Source organism: Carassius auratus, chromosome 1 (assembly GCF_003368295.1).
Source record: "Carassius auratus strain Wakin chromosome 1, ASM336829v1, whole genome shotgun sequence".
In the NCBI taxonomy this organism is placed as follows: Eukaryota; Metazoa; Chordata; class Actinopteri; order Cypriniformes; family Cyprinidae; genus Carassius; species Carassius auratus.
In genome coordinates this window covers 32,082,115-32,106,757 of record NC_039243.1, presented here as the reverse complement: position 1 = coordinate 32,106,757, position 24,643 = coordinate 32,082,115, and the positions used below count along the sequence as shown (strand labels likewise).

Below are 24,643 nucleotides of genomic sequence, written 5' to 3'. Positions count from 1 at the left end.
CAGAAATGTTTATTGTCCAGTACATCTGCATAATTTAATGAGTTCTGAAGGATCATGCGATACTAAAGACTGGAGTAATGAAGCTGAAAATTCAGCTTTGTCATCACAGGAATAAATTATATTTTACAACACATTCACATAGAAAACAGTTATTTTAAATTGTAAATATATTTCACATTATTACTGTATTTACTGTATTTTTACTGTGTAGGGAGACTATGGTAGTGTACCAGTACTACACTTAAAACATTATGATGAATTGAAACAAAAAACTGAACTAAACTGACCTTTTCTCCTCCTGTTCTTCTCAGACATTCGACAAGTGTTTTCTGGGCTCATCAGAGACGGCAGACGCGAACCGTGTGTTCTGTGGTCAGATGGGGGCAGTGTATCTGTTCAGTGAAGCTCTCAGCGCTGCTCAGATATTAGCCATCTATCATCTGGGACCTGGATATAAGGTGCGATCCATTCTTTTCCCCAAATGGTGTATTATTATAGATTAAAAAGAAAGTTACTGGTAAAAATCATGAGGTATCAATGTAGTCAAATCTCAAACACACAAATGCTCTGTATGTATACTAAATGAATGTAAAATACTAAATGTAAATGTTTGCAGTCATATGATAATTGGCTGGAACCTTTCAGGCATGTTTTTCATTCACATAATCAATCTGTTTTTGCAAAAGTGCTTTGATGAATCAGATTTAATTTCTCACACACACTTGAGAATGTGCAGCATGGCTCTACTCAGCATCTCTTCTCATCTCTCTGACTGATCCAGGGCACTTTTAAGCACAGGGCAGAGAGTGACCTGCTGTTTGCAGAGCATCATAAGCTGCTGCTGTATGATGGAAAGCTGTCTGCCAGCATCGCCTTCGCCTATAATCCTCGAGCCACTGATGCTCAGCTGTGTCTGGAGTCCTCTCCCAAGAACAATGCCTCCATCTTTGTGCACTCACCACACGCCCTCATGCTGCAGGTATGCTCTTCATCACACCTGGTTCACCATCCCAGCACAGCTGCCCTTACAGGTGAACCGCTCTCTGTGGGCGAATGAAACTAGCCGCTCACCATTCATTAACATAAACAGTATGGGTAAACAGTATGCATAATACGGCCCACACCTGTGCTGCATCCAGTTCTAAAAGCACTTAATCTAATCTGGTCCGCAGTGTCATCAAATGAGTCTATACGCTTTTTAACATCCATTTATTTATTAAATATCAATTTTTGACTCCAGAGCTCAACAGTATGGACAGTCTGATGGCCCTAGCCAGTGTGAGAAAGTTTTAGGCCAGTTTATAAACGTGTCAGATGCACTTAACTTTGAAGTTATTCTTGTTACAATGTAATCATACATTTAGGGACCGAGTAAAATCAATTAACTACATGTACTTACTTTATGGTTAGGGTTTGGCTTAGGGGTTAATTGCATGTAAGAATGCATAATTAATTGTTATTATAATAGCAAGTGCATGTAACATCTTGGAAACCTTAAAATAAAGTGTTATTTTACAAATGTTAGCGTTGTTCAATGTGTTTCAATGCCTTGCAAGCATAAGCATTTGGTTTTGTGTGATGCATTCAAATTCTTCTAATTTAAGCATTTCATCAAGATAAAGTTAAGTTATGTTTTGTCGAAATTGCAAGAATGACTCCTGATAGTTTGGGAAGCGACACAATGGTGTTTAAAGTTAAATATAATTTTTTTTTCCCAGTGCACAGTTGTTTAACACCAAAAGCACTTTTATTATTGTATTGCTAATTAAAATCTAAGAAATTATTATTACCATATTTTTTGGACTATAAGTCGCTCCTTAGAATAAGTCGCATCAGTCCAAAAATACGTCATGATGAGGAAAAAAACATATAGAAGTGGCACTGGAGTAAAAGTCGCATTTATTTAGAACCAAGAGAAAACATTACCGTCTCCAGCCACGAGAGGGCGCTCTATGTTTTCAGTGTAGACTACAGGAGCAGTGAGCAGCATAGAGCGCCCTCTGGTGGCTGGAGACCGTAATGTTTTCTCTTGATTCATTTTTAGTTCGTTTCTCTTGGTTCATGTCAAATTACTTTTGATAAATAAGTCACACCTGACTATAAGTTGCAGGACCAGCCAAACTATGAAAAAAAGTGCGACTTATAGTCCGGAAAATACGATATTTTTATATTAATATTGTGTTGGCAAGAACATTTCCGAAAACTTTTTCAACTGAAGAATTGTTCTTGGCAAGCCCTGGACTTGATAACTGGATCATAGGATACATTATATAAAATAACCTATAGGAACAATAATTTAGCTTTTTTTCAGTTAATAAAGGCTTCTGATGCTGAACAGATGGAGCAGTTCTCTCTGAAATTGATTTTATGGATGTGCCATCTGGGAGAGTACTACGCTTTTTAGAGGCACCTAAGGACCTCACAGCTTTCTTTCTGTGTTTAATTAACCCCCATGAATACAAAGCAGAGATTTATGAAATATAAAAGAGATTTATGAATTGTATTAATGTAGAGGGTCCATTATGTTGCATAAAATGACTAAAGAAAGCTAACATCAGGCGTTTCTATGTCTCAGGACGTCAAAGCTGTGGTGACACACGCGGTTCAGAGTGCCATCCATTCTATAGGAGGAGTGCAGGTCCTTTTCCCCTTGTTTGCACAGCTGGATTTCCTCCAGCACAGCGGTGACGAGTTGGACTCCTCTGTCTGGTGAGAACACATCAACTCCGGCTTGGGGGTGAAATGAAAATTAGGAAAGGGATACTCAGTGGGGAAAAAAAACGATTGAACTCTTCACAGTTGTAGCTTTGCTAGGAAAAACTGAAAATTAAGTTACGTTGTCTGTCATCGAGTTGTTAAACCCAACAGATTTAAAGGAGATGTTTTCTCATGGTATACAAACCATTAATCTGTTTTTGGCTACAGGGTTTTTCCTCTAGAGTTGAGTGTGTAGTGTTACTCAGTGTTACTTTGTGTAGACATACCATTGACTAGGAGCCAATACAAAGTTAAATATTTAACCATGATTGGCTCTAGTACTAACATGAGTGTTACCTGGAAAACAAATGCCTAAATCAAGATTTTTTTTTTCTTTTACATTATCGAAATGACCAGTTTGATCAGTTTGTGTTGACGACAGTAACAGCAGCTATTTTTAACAACATTTACACTACAGTTAGAATAGAATAAACAATGATGTGATGTTAATGGGTTTTTAATGGACATTAATGGGTTGTAAATATGAAACTAAAACCTCCAGTAGTTGGTGGCAAATCACTGTCTTACTTGGTCTTCTTGTCATTGACTCAATGACTCTCTTTATGAATGGATCACTGAATCATTTGCTCACTCGATTCGTTCAAAAAAAGATTCATTCAGTAACGAAACAGCTGAGTGTTTCTTGGTAAAATTGAGCAAAAACAACAATACTGACAATATTGTGTCTAAAATGTAGTGTACAGTTATTGTGTAGATAATCAAGGTAAAAAACAAGTTTAGTTTTATGCTAAACTGTATAATATGATATAAATATAAGAAAAAAACCCATTAAGACGGTGCATCATGCTAGTCAGCAACTGCATGCAGTGTGAGATTATGTTAAATTTAATAATTTTAATGCTTTATTGACTTGCACCAAAATAGTTCATTAAATCATCTGCACTAGTGAAAATTAGTGCTGTCAAAATTAGCGCGTTAACGCATTCGATTAATTTGAAATATTTAACGCGTTAAAAAAAAATAACGCAATTAACGCGGTTGCAGTTTTTTTTATTTCAAGTTGTGGCCATGTGTGTTCAACGTGCAAAGAAATATGGATAAGACCAAGGAAGGACTTTTAGACGGAAAGTTTCAGTATAAAACTCTGCCGGATTACTCTTCAGTCTGCCACAAGAAACAGCAACATTAAAATCATGAACTCAAATGTCATTGTTTAAAAAAAAAAAAAAAAAAACAATGACTGTAACAGTGCGTAAATCAGACCTTTCTGTAACGCTAACGTTAATAAGCTTAAACGAAAATAACGAAATAATTGTGTAGCGGAGTATTTTTTGTACACAGTGCCGCGAACTGTCAATCACTCTTGTACGCGTGCATCACTGTCCTCCTCAGCTGCAGCAACTTGCGCTCTCTCTCTTCATCAAGTTTTAAAACACAAAGGGGACAAAAAAATCATATTGTCTTTGTGCATAGGCTATAGATTAATTAGATAAATGAATATCTAAATTTGTGCCTTGCCGTCTACGGTATTTTTTTAGAACTTAGAAAAAAGATGCTGCAGCCAATGAACAGCCAGCGGGGGCTGCAGGACGACTCAACTTCCGCAGACAGTTTTTAATGTTTATCAGACAATAAATACTCAAGATTTTGCTTTAGTATAACTCACAACGAGTTTCACACACCTTCTCCGGCCACGTTGAGTTGTTGACACTTACAGTGGGAAAAGCGACACATGCGCTATTCACTTGTATAACTTAAGGGTGAATGGGTAATGTAGTTTCTGCTCTGGGTGGGATGAATTAGGAAGCTTGCATTGTGAAGGGCGCTCTGAAAATCGGCAGTGCAGGTAAAAGATTAAAACCTCTATTAAAACAGATGTCCAAATGAGCGTACCGGTACGCTACAAGCACGTTCTGGGCGCACGGAGAGGTGGCGGTACGCTCAAGAGCTATATTTGGAAGTGGCGGTACTGAGTACTGGTGTGTACGGGCCCACTTAAAGCACTGGCAATGACTAAACTTTGGAATTTTTTTGCAGTCTACTTAGAATTCAACATGGAAATCATTTTTGTTTTTTATTGGCATTGATTGTTTTGAAATTCAAATGGTACTTACATGCCTGTGTTTTTATTTCTGTAATAAATATGGCTTTCAAGCCAACAGGTAATTTGGAGGATATTGATGGTTTATTGCAGGTATGTTGTTTACATGAGAAAATCTGTGTTACAAGTTAAACAAAAATTCCAATAAACAATCATATTTTGAATTTAAATAGTTTCTTTATCTTGAGTTTACATTAATTATTTACATTTTACATTTACATATCCAAAAAGTTTCAGTCTTTTAATCGCGATTAATCGCGATTAATTTAAAAAAATTGTGCGATTAATTAGTTAATTTTTTTTAATCGATTGACAGCACTAGTGAAAATGCATGACTGTTTTACATAGAACACAAAAGAGATATTTTGCAGAATGTTCAAGCCTCTACTTCCAAACAGTAGGCCCATAAAAGTTTACCATTTACTGAAATCTTTTCCCGCCTCATTTGACCTAATTCTTATTCTAGATCAGGTCTAAATGTTATTATCATATTGTTAGTTCTACTCCACTGACTCTGACCTGTTGTATGTTGTTTTTCTCTCAGTTGCACACTACTGTCATTCGTGATGGAGCTGTTGAAGGGCTCTGTAGCTATGCAAGAGCAGGTGTTGGCCTGCAAGGGCTTTCTCGTCATTGGTTACTCACTGGAGAAGGTAAGTGCATGAATATGAACATGAATATTAATTTGTGCATTGAGTACGTGGATCATGTGCATCCAAAGACCTGCTAATCCTGAAACACAAGAAAAGTGAAAATGGTCTTCTTTAGTATTTGAAATAAGCTTATACTCTTAAAATGCATGTGAGGGAGTCATTTTTAATGGAGACTTTTTATATAAAAATTGATCATGAATGTGTTTTGGCAGTGTGTGTACACAGCTACTCTATAATGATCCACCCACTCCTTTTTTAGTCCCCATAAATCATAAGCAGTGTCTCAAAACAAGCCACGTGCTGTATTTAGCGTTGGATCTTTAGCGATGACTCAACCAGTCCTGTGATAGTTATCTTCAGTTAGCAGAAGACTTTGAGACGTCTATCCGGCGATAAGGGAGTAAGGATATCCCATAGTGGGAAACCGAAACGTATGCTTTGAAAAAAAACGATAGGTTACTTGTGTAACCCAGAGCACCTCCTTCCTTACATAGAAGGGGCGTATCCCATAGTCAGACACCTCACTTAATGCTATCAGAGAACTGGGGTTATTCAAGTAACCTATCGCAGAATATCCGAGGTACAGCTGTAAAGGCACAACCCTGTTCTAGAAAGGAGGCAGGGAGCAACCGCTCATTTGCATTTAAAGATGCATGACCAAAAAACAGCATGCTTTTTTTTTTTTGTGCTTTATTTCAAAATTATCTGTTGGGTATTTTGAGCTGAAACTTTACAGACACATTCTGGGGACATCTGAGATTAAAATTACATCATAATAGGTCCCTTTTAAAGCATACTAGCATATGCCTGCAGAAGTTGCAGGGTAACACAGAAAAATAAAAACGTGTAATGCTTGAGAATGCATAATACCGTTCATCTAGTATTATTCATAATCACACGTTCATCTGTTTTATAACAACAAAATTTTTTATACCTCGGGCTACAGTGACTCTTAAGATCTCAACTTGCCTTAAGTTATCACATCAAGTCATTACCCTTAATCTTAAAAAATAAAAGAATATATGAAAGACTAAAAATGGATTTAGTATGTGTCTGAAGGCCGTAAAATGTATTCAAGTTGCTTTGAGAAATATTGTCCTATGCTGCACTTTTTAAGACAAAAAGAGTGAAAGGATTCTCTTGTGATTGTTAGGGCAGTGAGTCGTTAGCAATCAAATTAGCAATTAGCGCAGGTGTTCTTATAAACATTAGAAACCTGAGATGGACCTCAAGGTTTGCTGTCACACAGCTTGCAGAAACTGACCGCTTGAAACAGTCTGTTATTCTTATTTTTTTGTGTCACCAAGTTTATTAACTGATTTTATGTTTGCATCTTCTTCTCAGTCCTCCAAAGTACACGTGACACGACCAGTGCTGGATATTATCCTTGCCTTCGCCCGTTATCTTAGCAACCTTCCTACTGGAGTTTTGCTCTTGAAACAGCTGTGTGACCACATCCTCTTCAACCCTACCATCTGGATTTATGCCCCAGCTAAGGTATCTGAAACATGTACTCAAACCAATGCTGTTGCATCATGCTAGCTAAATGGTTTACCAATTCTTTGTTCTCTCAAATGTGATTTTTCATTGGTGGTTTAAACTGATTTGCTGCCCCCTACAGGTGCAGCTGGCTCTCTACACTTACCTGGCCACAGAATTCATCAGCACCGTCAACATTTATAACGCGATCCGCAGAGTTGGGACTGTACTGCAGGTCATGCATACTCTCAAGTATTTCTACTGGGTTGTAAACCCACTGGACCGCAGTGGAATCACGCCCAAGGGTCTCGGTAAGAGAGCAGTCTGCTGTAGAACTAAACCAACTTCGTCCTTTTTTTTTTTACAATGTTATCATGTTTTTTTCTTTGCGTATGTTAGCTGTTAGGGTTAGGCTTGTTTTTAACCTAGTCAAAATAACCCAACTGCAGTTTGATTGAGGTTATTTGTAATACACAATGAAAAAACATTATTTCTGAAAATTGCTAAAAACTGAGTTATCTGTTTTTGCAAATTATTTTGAATGCATTTGTTGCAAATTATATTAATAGCATAATAGTTTAAGCTCATAGTTTAAGCTCATGCTGTTATAACTCATTTGGTGGTCTAGAGTCTTTGCTAGGATGTTGCAACTTTATGCATTTAATATTTTATTCTTATTTATAATCTATAAACACTGTCATTGTAAATATATTTCTAGATAAATAGGGCACTGCAGGTTTGCACAAAAGATGCTGTGGGAAAACATCCCGTCCCGCAATAACATAGCAATTTGTCTTATGTGTAATTTCCACATTAGACTGCTTTATTGCTTGTCTCATTCAAATCGCACTAAATTAAATAAGGGTTACAATAAACGAGTCAAATTTTCTTATTTATAAAAAAAAAATCTAAAATGGTATTTCTAAACTGAATTTCCTTTGGGACGCAAAAAACAAAACAAATAAATGTATTAGTGTCATCACAAATGTTTGCCCATAGAGTATTATTCACAGTGTTTTCTGGTTGATATCTTGCATCAGATGGACCAAGACCAAATCAGAAGGAGATTCTCTCTCTCCGAGCGTTCCTGCTGCTGTTTGTCAAACAACTTATCATGAAGGTACACTAGTATGACCGTAACATGCATACGATCTGAATAAATCATCTCCATCATGAGAAGTGCAGTTCAGGTGATGCTTGTGTTTTGTGTAAATGTAGGATAACGGCGTAAAGGAAGACGAACTGCAGAGTATTCTGAACTACCTGCTCACAATGCATGAGGTACTGCAATGCTCCTACAATACATTTCTCAATACATTGCAGTCTTTTAAACCAGTATTGGATGTCTGACCACTTTTAACAATTTTACTGTAAATCAAGGCAAATGATCAGTTCTGTTAAGTTTTATTTTACTTCCACCAGATGGCGCTTGGTCCCTGCAGCTTTCTGTCTTGTGCATGATAATTTCCATATATATATATATATATATATATATATATGTGTGTGTGTGTGTATGTGTGTGTGTGTGTGTGTGTGTGTGTGTGCGTGTGTGTGTGTGTGTCCCTGGAGCACAAAACCAGTCTTAAGTCTCTGGGGGATATTTGTAGCAATAGCGAAGAAACATTTTTTCTTTTATGACAAAAATCATTAGGATATTAAGTAAAAAAATATTTTGTAAATTTCTTACTGTAAATATATCAAAGCTGAATTTTTGATTAGTAATATGCATGGCTAATAATTCATTAAACAACTTAAAAGATGATTTTCTCAATATTTAGATTTTTTTTGCATCCTCAGATTCCAGATTTTCAAATAGTTGTATCTCAGACAAATATTGTCTGATCATAACAAACCACACATCAATGAAAAGTGTATTTTTTCAGCTTTTTTAGATGATGTATGCATCTCAATTTAAAAAAAAAACTGACACTTAAGACTGTTTTTGTGGTCCTGGGTCACATATATGAATTAATTCTAATGTTAGGTTAATGCAGACAATGCAGATCTCCTGCTTAACTCTTCTTTTATAATGATCTGAACTTGAAAATCTTAGAGCCTTGAATGCCTTGAATGACACCTGACTCTGACATATGCTTATATATATATATATATTATTTTTTTTTTTTACAGGATGATAATCTGATGGATGTTCTTCAGCTTCTGGTAGCACTGATGTCTGAGCATCCCATCTCAATGGTTCAAGCCTTCGATCAGCGCAATGGAATACGGTGAGAGCTGTGGCATCTTTATTAAAAACTATTAATGAACCTTAAAAAAAAAAGAAACTGACAAAATAATTGGAATGAATCTCCATAGAACAATAGGAGGCCACAAAATCTCATTCTCAGCAGAGTCCTGCTCAACAAAACCCATAAAAACACTTTCATAGGTTCATCTGATACCTTTGCTGCTCTCATATGTGCTACTAAAATGCAGGCATTTACATTTCCAAATCCTTTATAGACATGCTAGCTCCACTGACAGCCACGGGGTTAAATGTGCATGCTAGCAGGGGGGCATCTGGACCCCCAAAAGGCCTCACTTTCATTTTAGATGTGACAACCTTACTCAAATCACACTTCCATCAAATTCTACTCCAGCAGGGTAAAGGCAGATTTATTTTAATATGTAGACTGGATAATAGTCTCGGTTACATATGAATGTACACGTCAGCTCCGTGTCACTGTTGTTTTCTTTAGTCAGAGAGAAAGACTGAAAGTGTTCAGTTCAACACCATATTTAAGCCTGAACATGATGGAACAGATGTTTTAGATATAGATAGTAAATATGGTTGTTTTCATTCATGCATTTGAATAATAATACAAGAAATAAGTCTTTATAAATATGTCCTTTTTATTTGTAGCTATAACCAAAAATAGATTGTATTGTCAAACTTATTAATTTATTTTATGCCAAAATGTAATACAAATCAAAAAAATTAATATTATTAGTGATATGCATTGTGAAGGACTTCATTTAGGCAACTTTAAAGGCAATTTTATTTTGCACCCTCAGATTCCAGATTTTCAAATAGTCATATCTCTGCCAAATATCGTACTTTCATAAACCATACACCGATGCAAAGCTTATTTATCCATAAAGATGATGCATAAATCTCAATTTCCAAAAATGCACACTTATGACTGGTTTTGTGGTCCACATTTATTTAGTATAATTTTCTGCATTGGTTTCTCATCAGAAATGTAACGTTGCATGTTTTTTCTCTTCTGTGAACAACAGGGTCATCTTTAAGCTGCTTGCATCCAAAAGCGAAGGGATTCGTGTGCAGGCACTCAAAGTCTTGGGCTACTTTCTCAAATATCTGTCACCAAAGTGAGTTACTTATGCATCATTTGGAATTAAGTCTGCAATAATACTGTTAATCGTATAAAACGACAGCCTTGCATTGGAAATATTCATAATATAATGTAGTCGAAGTCTGACGTTGTGTGTGAGTATTTTTCCAAATGCAGTTTCTGTGGTGTTTGATGGATTAAAAAGTGTGTGTTTGGGTGCTGATGTTTTGGATGCCATGTGTTTTAGGACAAAGTCGGAGGTCATGCTGGCTCACGGACTGTTCTCTCTGCTGACCGAACGATTGATGCTCCACTCGAACCAGTTCTCAGTCACAACATACAACGTGCTCTTCGAGGTCAGTCTCCGACATTGATACCAAAAACTTTGTTTTTGACTATTATACTGTGCAGACATCAGCAAAATGTTACATTTGGTGAAAGTGCACGCTTTGCACATGTTTGTGGTGCATATGCCAGATGCATATGCTTCGGGATCAGATTTTTTTCTAATTTTGTGGTTTCTATCCATAAAAAGTGTAAATAAAAATGTTGATTTAGGTGTTTTACTTTTCTTTTTTGGTTTGTTTCTTTCTTATTTAATTTTTATTTTTTATTCATGTTGATTTTATTTTCTACTGTATTTCCCCAATATTATGCCGAAATCCTGATTAAAAAAAAATATATTTTTTTTTTCAGGATTATGTCCCTAGATTGTGATTGTTGTGAAATGTTATGCAATTTTTGTGTATTTTATTTTCTAATCTGTATTTTGGTTCTAACCAGAACGTATGTGTAATTTTCTCCAGATTCTTACGGAGCAGATCTGTACTCTGGTCATTCACAAACAGCACCCAGACCCCGACTCCACTGTGAAGATTCAAAACCCACGTAAGTTACATGAAACACAGTCACTCCGCTTCTAACACCAGTGATTAAATGTGCATACACACACTTCCTCACATAGCTGTTAAAAAAAATTCATTTTTGACTAATACTTAATATTTTTTTTTATTGCATTGAAATATTTATTTTTGATTACTTAAAAAGGTCTTACCTAATTTATGTTTACAATAAAGGTTAAAAGTGAATTATTTATTGCTGAAAGGCAACACATTTATCTAGACTAGGCTCTTTTTGTATTGCAGGTTTACATGCCTTTCTCAGAGAAATCTTAAATTTAAAATGTTATTCCAGTTCATTTTATACCGCCTCTTGTGTGCATGAAAAATGTACGGCTAGATCACAAGCAAAGCCAGCCTCCTCTTGTAAAATGGCTTATTTTTACTCATGATTTACAATAATAGTGTTAAGCTAGTGTAGCTGAAGCAGAGCAAATCAAACAGCCACTGGTATTTTCTAATGATGAAGTATATAGTTACCTCAGACAAATGAAGCTCAATTGTTGGAGATGATAAACACATAAAAAATTTAATTTGAGATAAGTTTTGCTGCATCGGTTTCTGAATCTTAAATGAGTGAATAGTCTCTTATAACAAGATGCCTTTCTTTCCAGCCTCAGTTTATGCTCAATTTTGCACGTGTCTTGTTTAAATCCAGTACAGGGTTTGGCAGCAATCAGATGCTCTGGTTTTAATGTAAAAAGTGAAGCTAATATTGTATACCGATCCATATCGGACCTTTCCCTAATGAAGCTTAACTCTGAGGTACTGTTGATTAGAGCTGTATTTACATGGAGATGTGACTATGACAGTGAACCGGTTCTAGAGCGTTCTCGTATATGATCAGAGAGTTTCAGCTTTCTTTTCTGTGTCTCCTTGATTTGATCTGTGTTGAAGCCTCTAAATGGCTCTGATTGCAGTCTTTAGCCATGTCAGACCCAATCAAACAAACCGAGGAAGCAAACGTTTCTTTTAAATTAAACTCAGAGACAAACCAGGACCAAATGGTGACTGGAGAGCGAAAAAAAACAAAACAAAAAAAAAACAGAAAAGTGCAGAGATACATGCAAAGGTAATTTTCTACTGGTAAGGTTCAGTGACTCTAATTGAAGTGAGTAAGGCATAGAAACGACACAGTTCTGCTGGAAGGAGAGAGCATTGGTTACAGATGCTGTCGTGCTCTAAACTCCCTGTGACGGCTGAAACCTGAGCTGCTCTTCTCAACCTAATGCATGCTGACATTGTCTAGATAATTCATCTAAACAACCACTCTTTCCAGTTTAAGCTAACGCTCTGTTCCAGGAAGAGTTGAGACAGTACTGACCTTAGGATGTGGAGTACATTTCTACTCCATCCACGTTATATCCATGTTATTTCCTCACTATATGCAGGTGTTGGGGGAAAAATTTAATGTATCCTTTTTATTTAAAAAGTTGCAATTTTCTTTGTCCTTGCTGTTTCATTAATAATTTTTTAATATATACATATACAACAGCTATTCAAAGTTTGGGGCTGGTTAGGTCTCTTATGCTCACCAAGGTTTCATTCATTTGATGAAAAATACAGTAAAAACTGTAATTTTGAGACATGTCATTACAAATTAAGATAACTTTATAATAATAATAAAAAAACTTATGATGCTGGTTGTGACGGGACAGATTATGCTCCGTCACGGCAGACATTTCTGCCAATGGACAATGGATCATTATTGTCATGAATTAAAACATTTTTATGGTACTTGGACATTTATCTTTACTTTGAAGGGACAGTTGTTATTTGAAATGTATGTATACGCAATGTATTTCGTAATGCTCATGCAGTTATGCCTTTGTTTGATTGTGTGCACCAATTAAATAGAGTGAGCTGCAGGGAGAACACGATGTTAAACTCTCTATGAATTACATGTGTTAATCAGTTAAAGTGTAAAGTTTCATCTGTCCAAATAACCACTCTTCAAACCGTTTTCTATTTTGTAAAGTTTCATTTATTTGATAGGCATTGGTTAACATGATTACATCGGCTTACCCTGATCTCTTCTTCGCGGTTAGTTGTTCTTGGGTCTCACTGCGGAAGCGCGCCCCTAGTGAGTACCTATGTATATACTTGCTGCTTGAAAAGAGTATTTGTTATGAATTCACTGATTGCTGTTGTTTGTTTTTTTTTTTTGCTTCCATTATAGGTTTATTGAAGAGGGTAAATTTGTAAGTCTCACTTTGTGTGGTTTAAACCCTCGGATTGTAGTAATTTGTTATCTTTAGTATTTTTTTTCCAGACTTTATTAATTTGTATAACCCCCCTGATGATGATGTAATGGTTTAGGCCAATTTGAGTGGCGGGAGTTGACGCTATTTAAGAAGGCCGTTCAGTATTAAAGAGAGGGGCATGCAAGCGGACGGCTGTAATTTGTCTTTGTCACCTGAGTGACTTTGTACTGGCTAGAAAGAAGCCAACTTTGTATATGATAATTTTGAAAGATTTTTTTTGCTATTTTTATTTTTATTTATATTTTTTTTTTTTTTTGACTCACATGTCAGTTTGTTTTTTTTTGGTTTCTCCAGTTTAGTCGTTTATTATGTCTTATTATGGATTTTTGTCTTGCTTTTGGCCTTATTTGGGAAAATAAAGATCCCATCATCTTTGAATGTGGATTCTCCTCGTTCTTGAATGTGCTGAAACATCTACCTCTTGACTCCTAAATTCGACCATCCTACGACATATGGTGGCAGCGGTGGGATCCAGTGGTTAAGAGGTCGCACATTCTTGTAAATGATATGGCAACACGAGGGCGTGGTCAACCAAAAGGCGATCCTACAAAAGTGCCTGAGACCCCTAAGGTGCCATCTACTGTGCAGGATGTGGAAAATACTACGGCTGCAGTGCAACCCGATGCCAGTAGGTCACCGTCAACAGCTCTGGAAGAGCGTACAGACAGCCTGGAGGCGACATTGAGATCCTTTATGCATTCACAGCAAAAGCAGCAGGACCGATGGGAAGCAGAAACTCAGCGACAAGAACAAAGGTGGAAGACACTCTCTCATCAGTTTCAACAGTTACAGACTTTGGTGAGCACCAAACGACCTGATCAAACACCATCTGGACAAACCTCTGCCCAGTTGCAGGATCCTGTTTCACCGACGCACAGTACTGAAGTACCCTTTTTGTCCAGGCATGATTCTAATAGTCCTGTTCCTGATATTCCTAGTCAAGGTACACCTTTCCCACCTGTACATATGGGATGGACTGCACCTAAGATGCCTTCGTTTGATGAGGAGGATGATATTGAACATTATTTAACCACATTCGAAAGAATTGCATTGGCTAGCCAATGGCCAATGGACATGTGGGCTCTTTATCTAGTGCCTCTGCTTAGAGGTAAAGCCCGTGCTGCATATGTGGCGATGGACATTATTGATAGCAGAGACTATGTAAAAGTTAAACAGGCCATTCTGAGAAAGATGGAGATTAATACTGAAACGTATCGTCTCGGGTTCCGATCCATGTCCATTCGGGAGGGGGAGACTGCAAGAGAGCTGCAAAGCAGACTTAAAGATTTGTATGAGAAATGGCTCAATCCCAAACAAAAATCCAAAGAGGAAATTGGCGAACAAATTATTCTGGAGCAGTTTTTGCGGATGTTAAATCCAGAGTTAAGAGTCTGGGTAAAGGAACACAATCCTCAAACCTCTAAAGAAGCCGCAGACTTAGCGGAGACATTCATTGCAGCTCGTCGAACCAGCAAAGGTTACCAGCTGGGTACTCAAGGTAGTGGAGGGAAACCCCAAGGTCCACCACGAGACACCAAGAAGCCATCATACGGTAAGTCTGCGGGTGAGGCTAGGGTGTTTAATCGGTCCAATAGTTTTCCTTCCCAGAATAGTGCTGCTGTAAGACCTAAGGTTATTTGTCACAGTTGTGGCCAACCTGGCCATATTAAGCCTGAATGTCCAGTTAATAAGATTACAGACTCTAGACTGTTATTTTGTCCAGGTTCTAGGGATGTTAGATCAGTGATGTCTACTGACGCCATAGTTCCTGTAAAGGTGAAGGGGAAAACTTGGCAGGCTCTTATTGATTCTGGTAGTAGTCAGACCTTCATCCGTAGAGCATGTTTGTTCCCAGAAGAAGTCACTCATATAGGCAAAATAAGAGTCAGGTGTATTCATGGTGATGAGATCGAGTACCCTACTGTAAGTACTACAATAGAAATTCAGGGACAAAAGTACCTGTTGACTGTTGGTGTAATGGATACTTGCCCCTATCCAGTTATTTTAGGGCAGGATGTTCCGGTGTTAGCAGAGCTGTTGCAGGGATGTGAGGTTACCGCTCAGAGCTATGTGACAACTCGAGCTCAGGCTAGAGAGAATTTGGATCAGTCATGGGGAGTATTGCCATATGCTTGTGAACAGACTAGGGAGAGAGTAAAGAAGACGAAATCTCAAAAGCGTAGGGACAAAGTCAGAGGAACGTCATTTCAAGAGCAGTTGATGTATCCACCCTTGAATGATAGTGACATAGAGGTAGTGGATATTGCAAAGTTGCAAAGGGAAGACATTACTCTTGGTTCTTGTTATAAAGATGTCAAAACCTACGAGGAAGCGCTTAGGGAGAAAGAAGATGGGAATGTATGTTTTGCAATGAGGAATGGCAAACTGGTAAGGGTGAGTGGTGATACAGAACAGTTGGTAGTCCCTGAGATTCTTAGGACCCGAGTCTTGCACTTAGGGCACAGTATTCCCTGGGCAGGTCATCTTGGTCAAGAGAAAACTGAAGAACGGATAGGTAGCAGATTTTACTGGCCAGGGTTGCATAGAGCTGTGGTGGAGTACTGTAAGTCGTGCCCTGAATGCCAACTTGTAGTTCGCTCCAAGAGAGGGATGAAAGCTCCTTTGATCAATCTACCAGTTATTGATATACCTTTCACTCGCATAGCTATGGATGTAGTAGGCCCATTAGAAAAAAGCAGAGGAGGACACCGCTACATTCTGGTAGTATGTGATTATGCTACTCGCTATCCAGAGGCTTTCCCCCTTAGGCATATTAAGGCTAGGCAAGTAGCTAATTGTCTTCTACAGCTATTTTCTAGGGTAGGGATTCCAAAGGAGATTTTGACCGATCAAGGGACCAATTTCAATTCCAAATTCCTGAAACAGGTTTACACATTGTTAGGAATTCAGGGCATTAAGACCACTCCATATCACCCGCAGACGGATGGCATGGTTGAAAGATTCAATCAGACCCTTAAATCCATGCTAAGGAAGTTTGTTAGTGATTCTGGTGCTGATTGGGACCAGTGGCTCCCATATCTGCTATTCGCTTACCGAGAAGTTCCGCAGGCATCTACTGGTTACTCCCCCTTCGAGTTGCTTTATGGACGAGAAGTAAGAGGTCCACTGGATGTTCTGCGCGAGAGCTGGGAGGGAGACGCCCCCCAACAGCAAACGAACATTGTAAGCTATGTTTTAAAGATGAGGGAGAAACTGGACCAGCTCAGTACTTTAGCTCATGACAATCAAATCCGGTCACAGTCCCGCCAGAAAACCTGGTATGACCGTAATGCCCGTCTCCGCACCTTTCAACCTGGGCAAAAGGTGCTCCTATTGTTGCCTTCTTCTGAGAGTAGCTTGTTGGCAAAGTGGCAAGGCCCCTTTGAGGTGCTTCGTAAGTTGGGGCAGGTCACCTACGAAATTGCCATGCCGGGACGACGTCAACCACAGCAAGTCTTCCATGTGAACCTATTAAAGCAATGGAATGAGCGTTCTGTACCTTTTAATGAGCAGAGATGGGCCTGTGTAGTGGAGGAGGAAGAAGAACTCAAAGAACAGTATTTCCCTACCACCAAAGGTAAAAGTGTCTCTCCCTCAGTTGCTCACCTGTCATCTGAACATCAGAAGGAGCTGCTGCATATTATTCCCAAGGCGTTGTTCCGGGAAGAACCGGGAAGAACAGAGCTCATTACCCATGACATTCGACTGAAATCTGATGGACCCATCCGACAGACTACTTGTAGGGTACCGGCACGTCTCATACCTGCCCTGAAGCAGGAAGTGCAAGTCATGTTGGAGATGGGGATCATTGAACCTTCCCATAGTGAGTGGTGTAGCCCGGTGGTCCTGGTCCCAAAAAAGGATGGGGGACTACGCTTCTGTGTGGATTTTTCCAAACTTAACAGCATCTCTGCCTTCGATTCCTATCCAATGCCCAGGGTGGATGAGTTAGTCGAACGACTAGGAAAGGCACGGTACCTCAGTACTCTTGATTTATGTAAAGGGTATTGGCAAGTCCCCTTGGCTCCAGAGGCTCGAGAGCTAACGGCTTTCCGTGCACCAAGTGGGCTATTCCATTTTAACGTTATGCCGTTTGGCCTTCATGGGGCCGCAGCTACTTTTCAACGTCTTATGGACCAGGTCTTGAGGGGAGCTGAAGAATTTTCTGCAGCTTACATTGATGATGTGGTCATCTTTAGCACTTCTTGGGAGGAGCATATAAGACATCTGAGGGAGGTCTTCAGACGGATTCGGCAGGCGGGGCTTGTAGTCAATGCAAGTAAGTGCCAATTGGCTCAGGCTGAAGTGTATTACTTGGGATATATCTTGGGAGGAGGTACCATCAAGCCCCAAGTCAGTAAAGTGAGTGCAATCCGTGACTGTCAACCACCCACTACAAAAAGGGGAGTACGTTCTTTCTTGGGTTTAGTGGGGTGGTATCGTCGTTTTATTCCCCATTTTTCTAGCAGAGCCACGGCACTATCTGAGTTGACAAAGAAGTCAAGTCCTAACAAAGTAGTCTGGACTGAAAAGTGTGATCAAGCTTTCCAGGACTTAAAGGAGAGTATGTGCCAAGGGCCTGTCCTACAAAGTCCCGACTTTGAACTACCGTTTACTGTTCAAACTGATGCGTCAGGAGTTGGTTTGGGGGCGGTATTATTGCAAGGGGAAGGTGTGGACAGAAAGCCCGTCCAGTACATTAGCCGTAAACTGTTTCCTCGTGAGACTAGATATTCCACAGTGGAAAAAGAGTGTCTGGCCATGAAATGGGCATTAGATACTTTGAAATATTATCTCTTGGGGAAGGAATTTGTTCTGGAGACAGATCATCGAGCCTTGCAGTGGCTGCATCGAATGAGAGATAGTAATGCTAGAATCACCAGGTGGCATCTGTCTCTTCAGCCCTACAAGTTTGTGGTAAAGTTTCGGGCAGGAAAGGACAATGTGCTTGCAGACTTTTTATCCCGCCGCTATGTGGAGTAATTTCCGTAAGGGGGAGGGAATGTGACGGGACAGATTATGCTCCGTCACGGCAGACATTTCTGCCAATGGACAATGGATCATTATTGTCATGAATTAAAACATTTTTATGGTACTTGGACATTTATCTTTACTTTGAAGGGACAGTTGTTATTTGAAATGTATGTATACGCAATGTATTTCGTAATGCTCATGCAGTTATGCCTTTGTTTGATTGTGTGCACCAATTAAATAGAGTGAGCTGCAGGGAGAACACGATGTTAAACTCTCTATGAATTACATGTGTTAATCAGTTAAAGTGTAAAGTTTCATCTGTCCAAATAACCACTCTTCAAACCGTTTTCTATTTTGTAAAGTTTCATTTATTTGATAGGCATTGGTTAACATGATTACATCGGCTTACCCTGATCTCTTCTTCGCGGTTAGTTGTTCTTGGGTCTCACTGCGGAAGCGCGCCCCTAGTGAGTACCTATGTATATACTTGCTGCTTGAAAAGAGTATTTGTTATGAATTCACTGATTGCTGTTGTTTGTTTTTTTTTTTTGCTTCCATTATAGGTTTATTGAAGAGGGTAAATTTGTAAGTCTCACTTTGTGTGGTTTAAACCCTCGGATTGTAGTAATTTGTTATCTTTAGTATTTTTTTTCCAGACTTTATTAATTTGTATAACCCCCCTGATGATGATGTAATGGTTTAGGCCAATTTGAGTGGCGGGAGTTGACGCTATTTAAGAAGGCCGTTCAGTATTAAAGAGAGGGGCATGCAAGCGGACGGCTGTAATTTGTCTTTGTCACCTGAGTGACTTTGTACTGGCTAGAAAGAAGCCAACTTTGTATATGATAATTTTGAAAGATTTTTTTTGCTATTTTTATTTTTATTTATATTTTTTTTTTTTTTGACTCACATGTCAGTTTGTTTTTTTTTGGTTTCTCCAGTTTAGTCGTTTATTATGTCTTATTATGGATTTTTGTCTTGCTTTTGGCCTTATTTGGGAAAATAAAGATCCCATCATCTTTGAATGTGGATTCTCCTCGTTCTTGAATGTGCTGAAACATCTACCTCTTGACTCCTAAATTCGACCATCCTACGACACTGGTTTTAGTGGTCAAGAAACATTTGTTTCATTATTATCAATATTGAAATACTTAATAAATCATTATTTTTTTTCAGGATTCTTTGAGGAATAGAAAGTTCTGAGTGCATTCTTGCTAAATTAAAGTATTATTAATAATATTTTATTTTGTTTTAAATATGCTATCACAGTTTGTGCATCTGTTGAACAGATAATGTTTGGATATGTTGTTACCACCTATCTGTGCTACCTACGACCTCTTTTTTTTTACAGTCAATTTAGTGACTAAAAAGGCAGCAGGCATAATCTAGAAACTATAGTGTATAAAAACACAAACTTGAGTGAAAACTGTCCTTTTAATGCATCATAAGCCTTTTAAAAACTAAGCTGTGAGATATAGTGTCAAATGGTGCTGTTCATGGATTAAACACCGATATTTCCACTTCTAGAGATCCTTAAAGTGATCGCTGCCCTCTTAAAGAACGCTCCTCCAGGAACAGAAACCATGGAAGTACGGCGCATCTTCCTCTCAGACATGATCAAACTCTTCAACAACAGCCGAGAGAACCGCAGGTGAGGACACACACACACACACACACACACACACACACACACACACACACACACACACACACACACGCGCGCGCACACACACACACACACACACACACACACACACAGACACACACACACACACACACACACACACAGAGAGACACACTCACACACAGACAGACAGACACACACACACACACACACACACACACACACACAGACACACACAGACAGACACAGACAGACAGACACACACACACACACACACACAGAGACACACACAGACAGACAGACAGACACACACAGACACAGACACACACACAGAGAGAGACACACTCACACACAGACAGACAGACACACACACGCTCACACACACGCAGTCACACACACACACAGACACACACACACACACACACACACACACACACACAGACAGACTTCATCATGCTCGTCATCAGTACTGTTTTCTCTGAACTGAGTACTGTTCTTTTACAAACGTGTTGTTTTCTGCAGGAGTCTGTTGCAGTGCTCTGTGTGGCAGGAGTGGATGCTGTCTCTGTGCTTTATAAACCCCAAGAACAGCGAGGAGCAGAAGATCACAGAGATGGTGTACGCCATCTTTCGCATCCTCCTTTATCACGCCATTAAGTATGAGTGGGGCGGCTGGCGTGTGTGGGTGGACACACTCTCCATCACACACTCCAAGGTCAGGACCCAAACACACACACACACACAAAACATGGATGCATGTAATAAACGTTTATGTTACTTGCACTCATTAATATTTACATGCATTCACAAAACTTTCCTCCATACAACAGAGGAAATGCCTGTGAAATATTTAAAATGTAAATTACTATTATTATTTGTATTATTATTTTAGCTAAAAAGCAGCTAATAGTATGCATATATATATATATATATATATATATATATATATGCATACTATTAGCTGCTTTTTAGCTAAAATAATATATATATATATATATATATATATATATATATATATATATATATATATATATATATATATATATATATATAAATCTAACCGGATTATTACAATAAATGCCAAAAATCATGTTTGGAAATGTAAACTGATAGTTCCTACTGACACACTACAGGAAAACAACCATATATATATATATATATATATTTTTTTTTTTTTCAAATTTCATATGCACTACTTTTTTATGTTTTTGCAGAAAGTCTCTTTTGCTCACCCAGGCTGCATTTTTTTTAAGTAAACTTTAATCAGGGGGGGGGGGGGAGTCATATTGTGAAGTATTTATTACAATTTTAAAGAAATGTTGTCTATTTTAATATATTTTAAAATGTCATTTATTCCCTGTTTTTAGCAGCCACTACACAGATACATTTCAGAAATAATTCTGATGTTTGGTGCTTTAATATTTGGTGAATAGTGTAAAATAGTATGCTATGTAATATAACAAAAATATTTTAATATAAAAGTAGATATTAGTGTTGGTTGCACATAATCTATATGTGCAGACATTAAATAGGAAAAAAATATGACTTTGCCTAAAAAAAAAAAAAAAACAAGTCCACTGATGTGCAAGTATTCTTCTATTTTTCTCTCTCTAGTGTCTCCGTCCATCACTGTATCTCTCTTCCTTTCTTCAGCACTGTTTGCACTCTTAGAATCTACGGGCTTCTCACTGCAGAAACATGACTGTTATGTTACGCTCCATAATCAACTAAACTCCTCAGATTATAATCTGTATTTCCCTTCACTACCAAACCCTCTGTTCATACTTTTATTTGCACTCTGCATTACCTCTTTAATGCATTTGAGGGCTCTCAGTTTTCTGAGCTTTCTAGCTTCAGAGATTTCTATTTTGAGATGCTCTGTTGATACTGTGATATGGACGTGGTTTCAAGAGTAGTGAAGTCATTTGGTGTCAGACTCTGGCTCTTCTGGCATCGCTCCACTCTGCTTGAGTTCTTGTCTTTGGCCACTTGGGGGCGCAGCTGTGCTATGAGATGTAGTGCTCAGTGTGCTCTTTCATCAGCATGTGCAAACTAATACAGCTTGAGATTGACTTCAAGTGGGTTGTTTCTAATACTAGCATAACCAAATTGAATTTTTAGAAAAAATAATGATTTTTTTCAAACATGTTTCCCATTGGTTGGTCTAACAGCTTCCACAGACCTATGCCACTGAATAAGCCAATGCTGCTGCTGTCTGTCAGGCTGATCAGGATACTCAAACAAACATCTTGAAATGTCTTGATAGCACCACAGAGTCAATTATGCAACTTTAACCACTACTCAGAGATGCACAAACCAGGGCCTCTGAATCAAAATAGCTTTGATTTGGCTTGATCTTGTAAAAAAAAATATATATAAAAAAAATACACACCTGGCCACTGATGCATCAAATGATAATTTTTGTCAGAACATTTTTTTTATTTTTATTTAAGCAGTGAGAATATTTAAAATATAAGTGAATTTTATTTCAAAATATATACATTTTTATATAATATAGTTGGATGTTATGCAACATTTACTCAATCACGTTTTGATTTTGGCCCTTAATTGTAAAAAGTTTTTCTTTTTACAATTAAGAGAGTTGTCTCTTCATATTAATCTATAATTTAGATTTTTGTACAGACAAATTACACAGTTATACTTTAAATATGAGAAAGAAACACACACACACACACACACACACGTGGCGTGTATATTCAATTACATTTCATGAACAATGTGTATTTTACAAACAGGTTGCATTGTAAATAATAAATTGGTTATATGTTTAGAATATTACAACCCTCAAAACACTACTCTCTCTGAAAAACTCCTAAAAATGAAACAAACGGGTTCATTTACTAAAGACATACTTAAAAAAAAGAAATCACAATAAATGAAAACACAATCTCGGGTTGGACTGAGCAGCTTTAAACTATTGCAGCATGCTTTGCTTTCACTCTTTTTCACGCAGACGTGTTATATTTGAGTGTGCTTGAGTTCCTTAAGTAGCTCACTGCCGAGCAAGTGCACACAAATTGATCATTCCCCTTCCTATGGGTCAAGCCTGTAATAGCTTTTTTGTGCTATAATTGCACAAGATTAATGCAGGGAAGGTCGTGTTCTGTTTACAGCGTCACTGCTGGGATCTAAAAACAGAAAAGGGGGTTGTGCGTATGAACGGGAAAGCTACAGCAGCACAGAGATGCATGCATCTACTGAGGGAAAGAAAATGCACAAAAAACTCAATTGCAATTTTATTGTCCAGCGTGATAGATTTCCTGCCAACTCTGGAGTAGGAGAGCTGTTTGTCACTGTAGCTTTCCCTTTTCAACACAGCTGTGTGTGTGTGTGTGTGTGTGTGTGTGAGAGAGAGAGAGACAGAGAGAGAGAGAGTGGGAGAGAGAGAAGCATTGTGTGTGGAATTGAAAGATGTATGTTTGCATCTTAGAGATGCACAGTATATGTGAATGCTATGTATGTTTTTTAGGTTGTAATATAAGGTCTCCAAATCTCCATTTATGTGCACATTTAATATTAATCTCAAATGGCCTTTACAATCATAAGAACAAGCCCTCATAAATCTAACCATCCTTTTGGGAACCCCCTGGTAAATAAATACATGCTCTAGGCACACATACATTTAGACATTTTTTTTCACTATTCAGTTGTTTTTCCAGCTCACACTGTCTGAGTAAATGTATTGTTAGAATATAGATATGAAATATTTCTTAAATACATTATTTTAGAACAGAAATTTGCAATTTTAATTTTAGCTGGGAGTGATCACCTTGTGAAAGACCTTCATGCTTTCATAGTCAGACCTCACTGTACTCCACTGTAAGGAACATCTTCCTGCAAAAGTGACAACACTTAACCTTTATAACAACTTTACAGATCTTCTACAGATCTTCTTCATGCACCAAGAGCTTGTAACACTCCAAAGAGAAAGGAAAAATTGTAATCGCATCATATGACCCCTTTAATTAACTACTTTTAATGCATGTGTTAAAGGGTAATAGAGCTTGAAGGATATAATGTAATATCATATGAAAGTTCTGTTTGGACATAAAACATAGTGTCTTCTACATTGTCTGCTCACATTATTAAGAGTTTATTTTTGGACCTTCTTAACATTAATATCTTGTTAGTTACCCAACAAGAAAACAGATTTAAAAACAAAGATGCTTCTGAGCTTTGAGTCTAATGGAGATGTTGTAAGGAATGACCTGTCCATCTAAGAACGTGCTTGACAACAGCGATACTGTGGATTTCAAAGACAATGGGATCCAGTATGTAGCCAGTTTGTATTGAAGAAACCCATTGGTCGGCTTTAAAACATTGATGTCATTGACTGTTTAAATTGACATTGATAAACCATTTACTTTCTTGCCATTCATTCTGCAAGCTTATTACACCATCACAAAAGCAAAGTTTGAAATGAGCAACCTTTTACAGAAATGATCTCTTTTGGTGGTGATCTCTTTCATCTCAGTTTTATTGTATAGTAACTTTGTTATAGTTTCATTTTAAGAATAAACCTAATGAGTGGAAAAGTAAACAAAATTAAAAAAGTCTCTGGATCAAGACGAAGTGCACCACTTTTATTCAGAACGTGGCACACTACGCAGTTTT

The 24,643-nt window shown here is 37.9% G+C and overlaps 1 protein-coding gene across 10 annotated transcripts in view; it reads left to right on the top strand.

Moving 5' to 3' along the window:
• Positions 1 to 24,643, top strand: part of LOC113107804 (lipopolysaccharide-responsive and beige-like anchor protein) — a 158,216-nt gene that overhangs the window by 29,115 nt on the left and 104,458 nt on the right. For all 10 annotated transcript variants that reach the window (XM_026270548.1, XM_026270538.1, XM_026270606.1 and 7 more), the window contains exons 8-21: positions 312 to 458; positions 782 to 979; positions 2,576 to 2,709; positions 5,364 to 5,472; positions 6,817 to 6,969; positions 7,094 to 7,262; positions 7,992 to 8,071; positions 8,170 to 8,232; positions 9,082 to 9,179; positions 10,192 to 10,284; positions 10,495 to 10,603; positions 11,054 to 11,135; positions 19,912 to 20,035; positions 20,531 to 20,723. In XM_026270548.1, the coding sequence (XP_026126333.1) occupies positions 312 to 458; positions 782 to 979; positions 2,576 to 2,709; positions 5,364 to 5,472; positions 6,817 to 6,969; positions 7,094 to 7,262; positions 7,992 to 8,071; positions 8,170 to 8,232; positions 9,082 to 9,179; positions 10,192 to 10,284; positions 10,495 to 10,603; positions 11,054 to 11,135; positions 19,912 to 20,035; positions 20,531 to 20,723 (1,752 nt within the window). The remainder of the gene's footprint in view (positions 1 to 311; positions 459 to 781; positions 980 to 2,575; positions 2,710 to 5,363; positions 5,473 to 6,816; positions 6,970 to 7,093; positions 7,263 to 7,991; positions 8,072 to 8,169; positions 8,233 to 9,081; positions 9,180 to 10,191; positions 10,285 to 10,494; positions 10,604 to 11,053; positions 11,136 to 19,911; positions 20,036 to 20,530; positions 20,724 to 24,643) is intronic.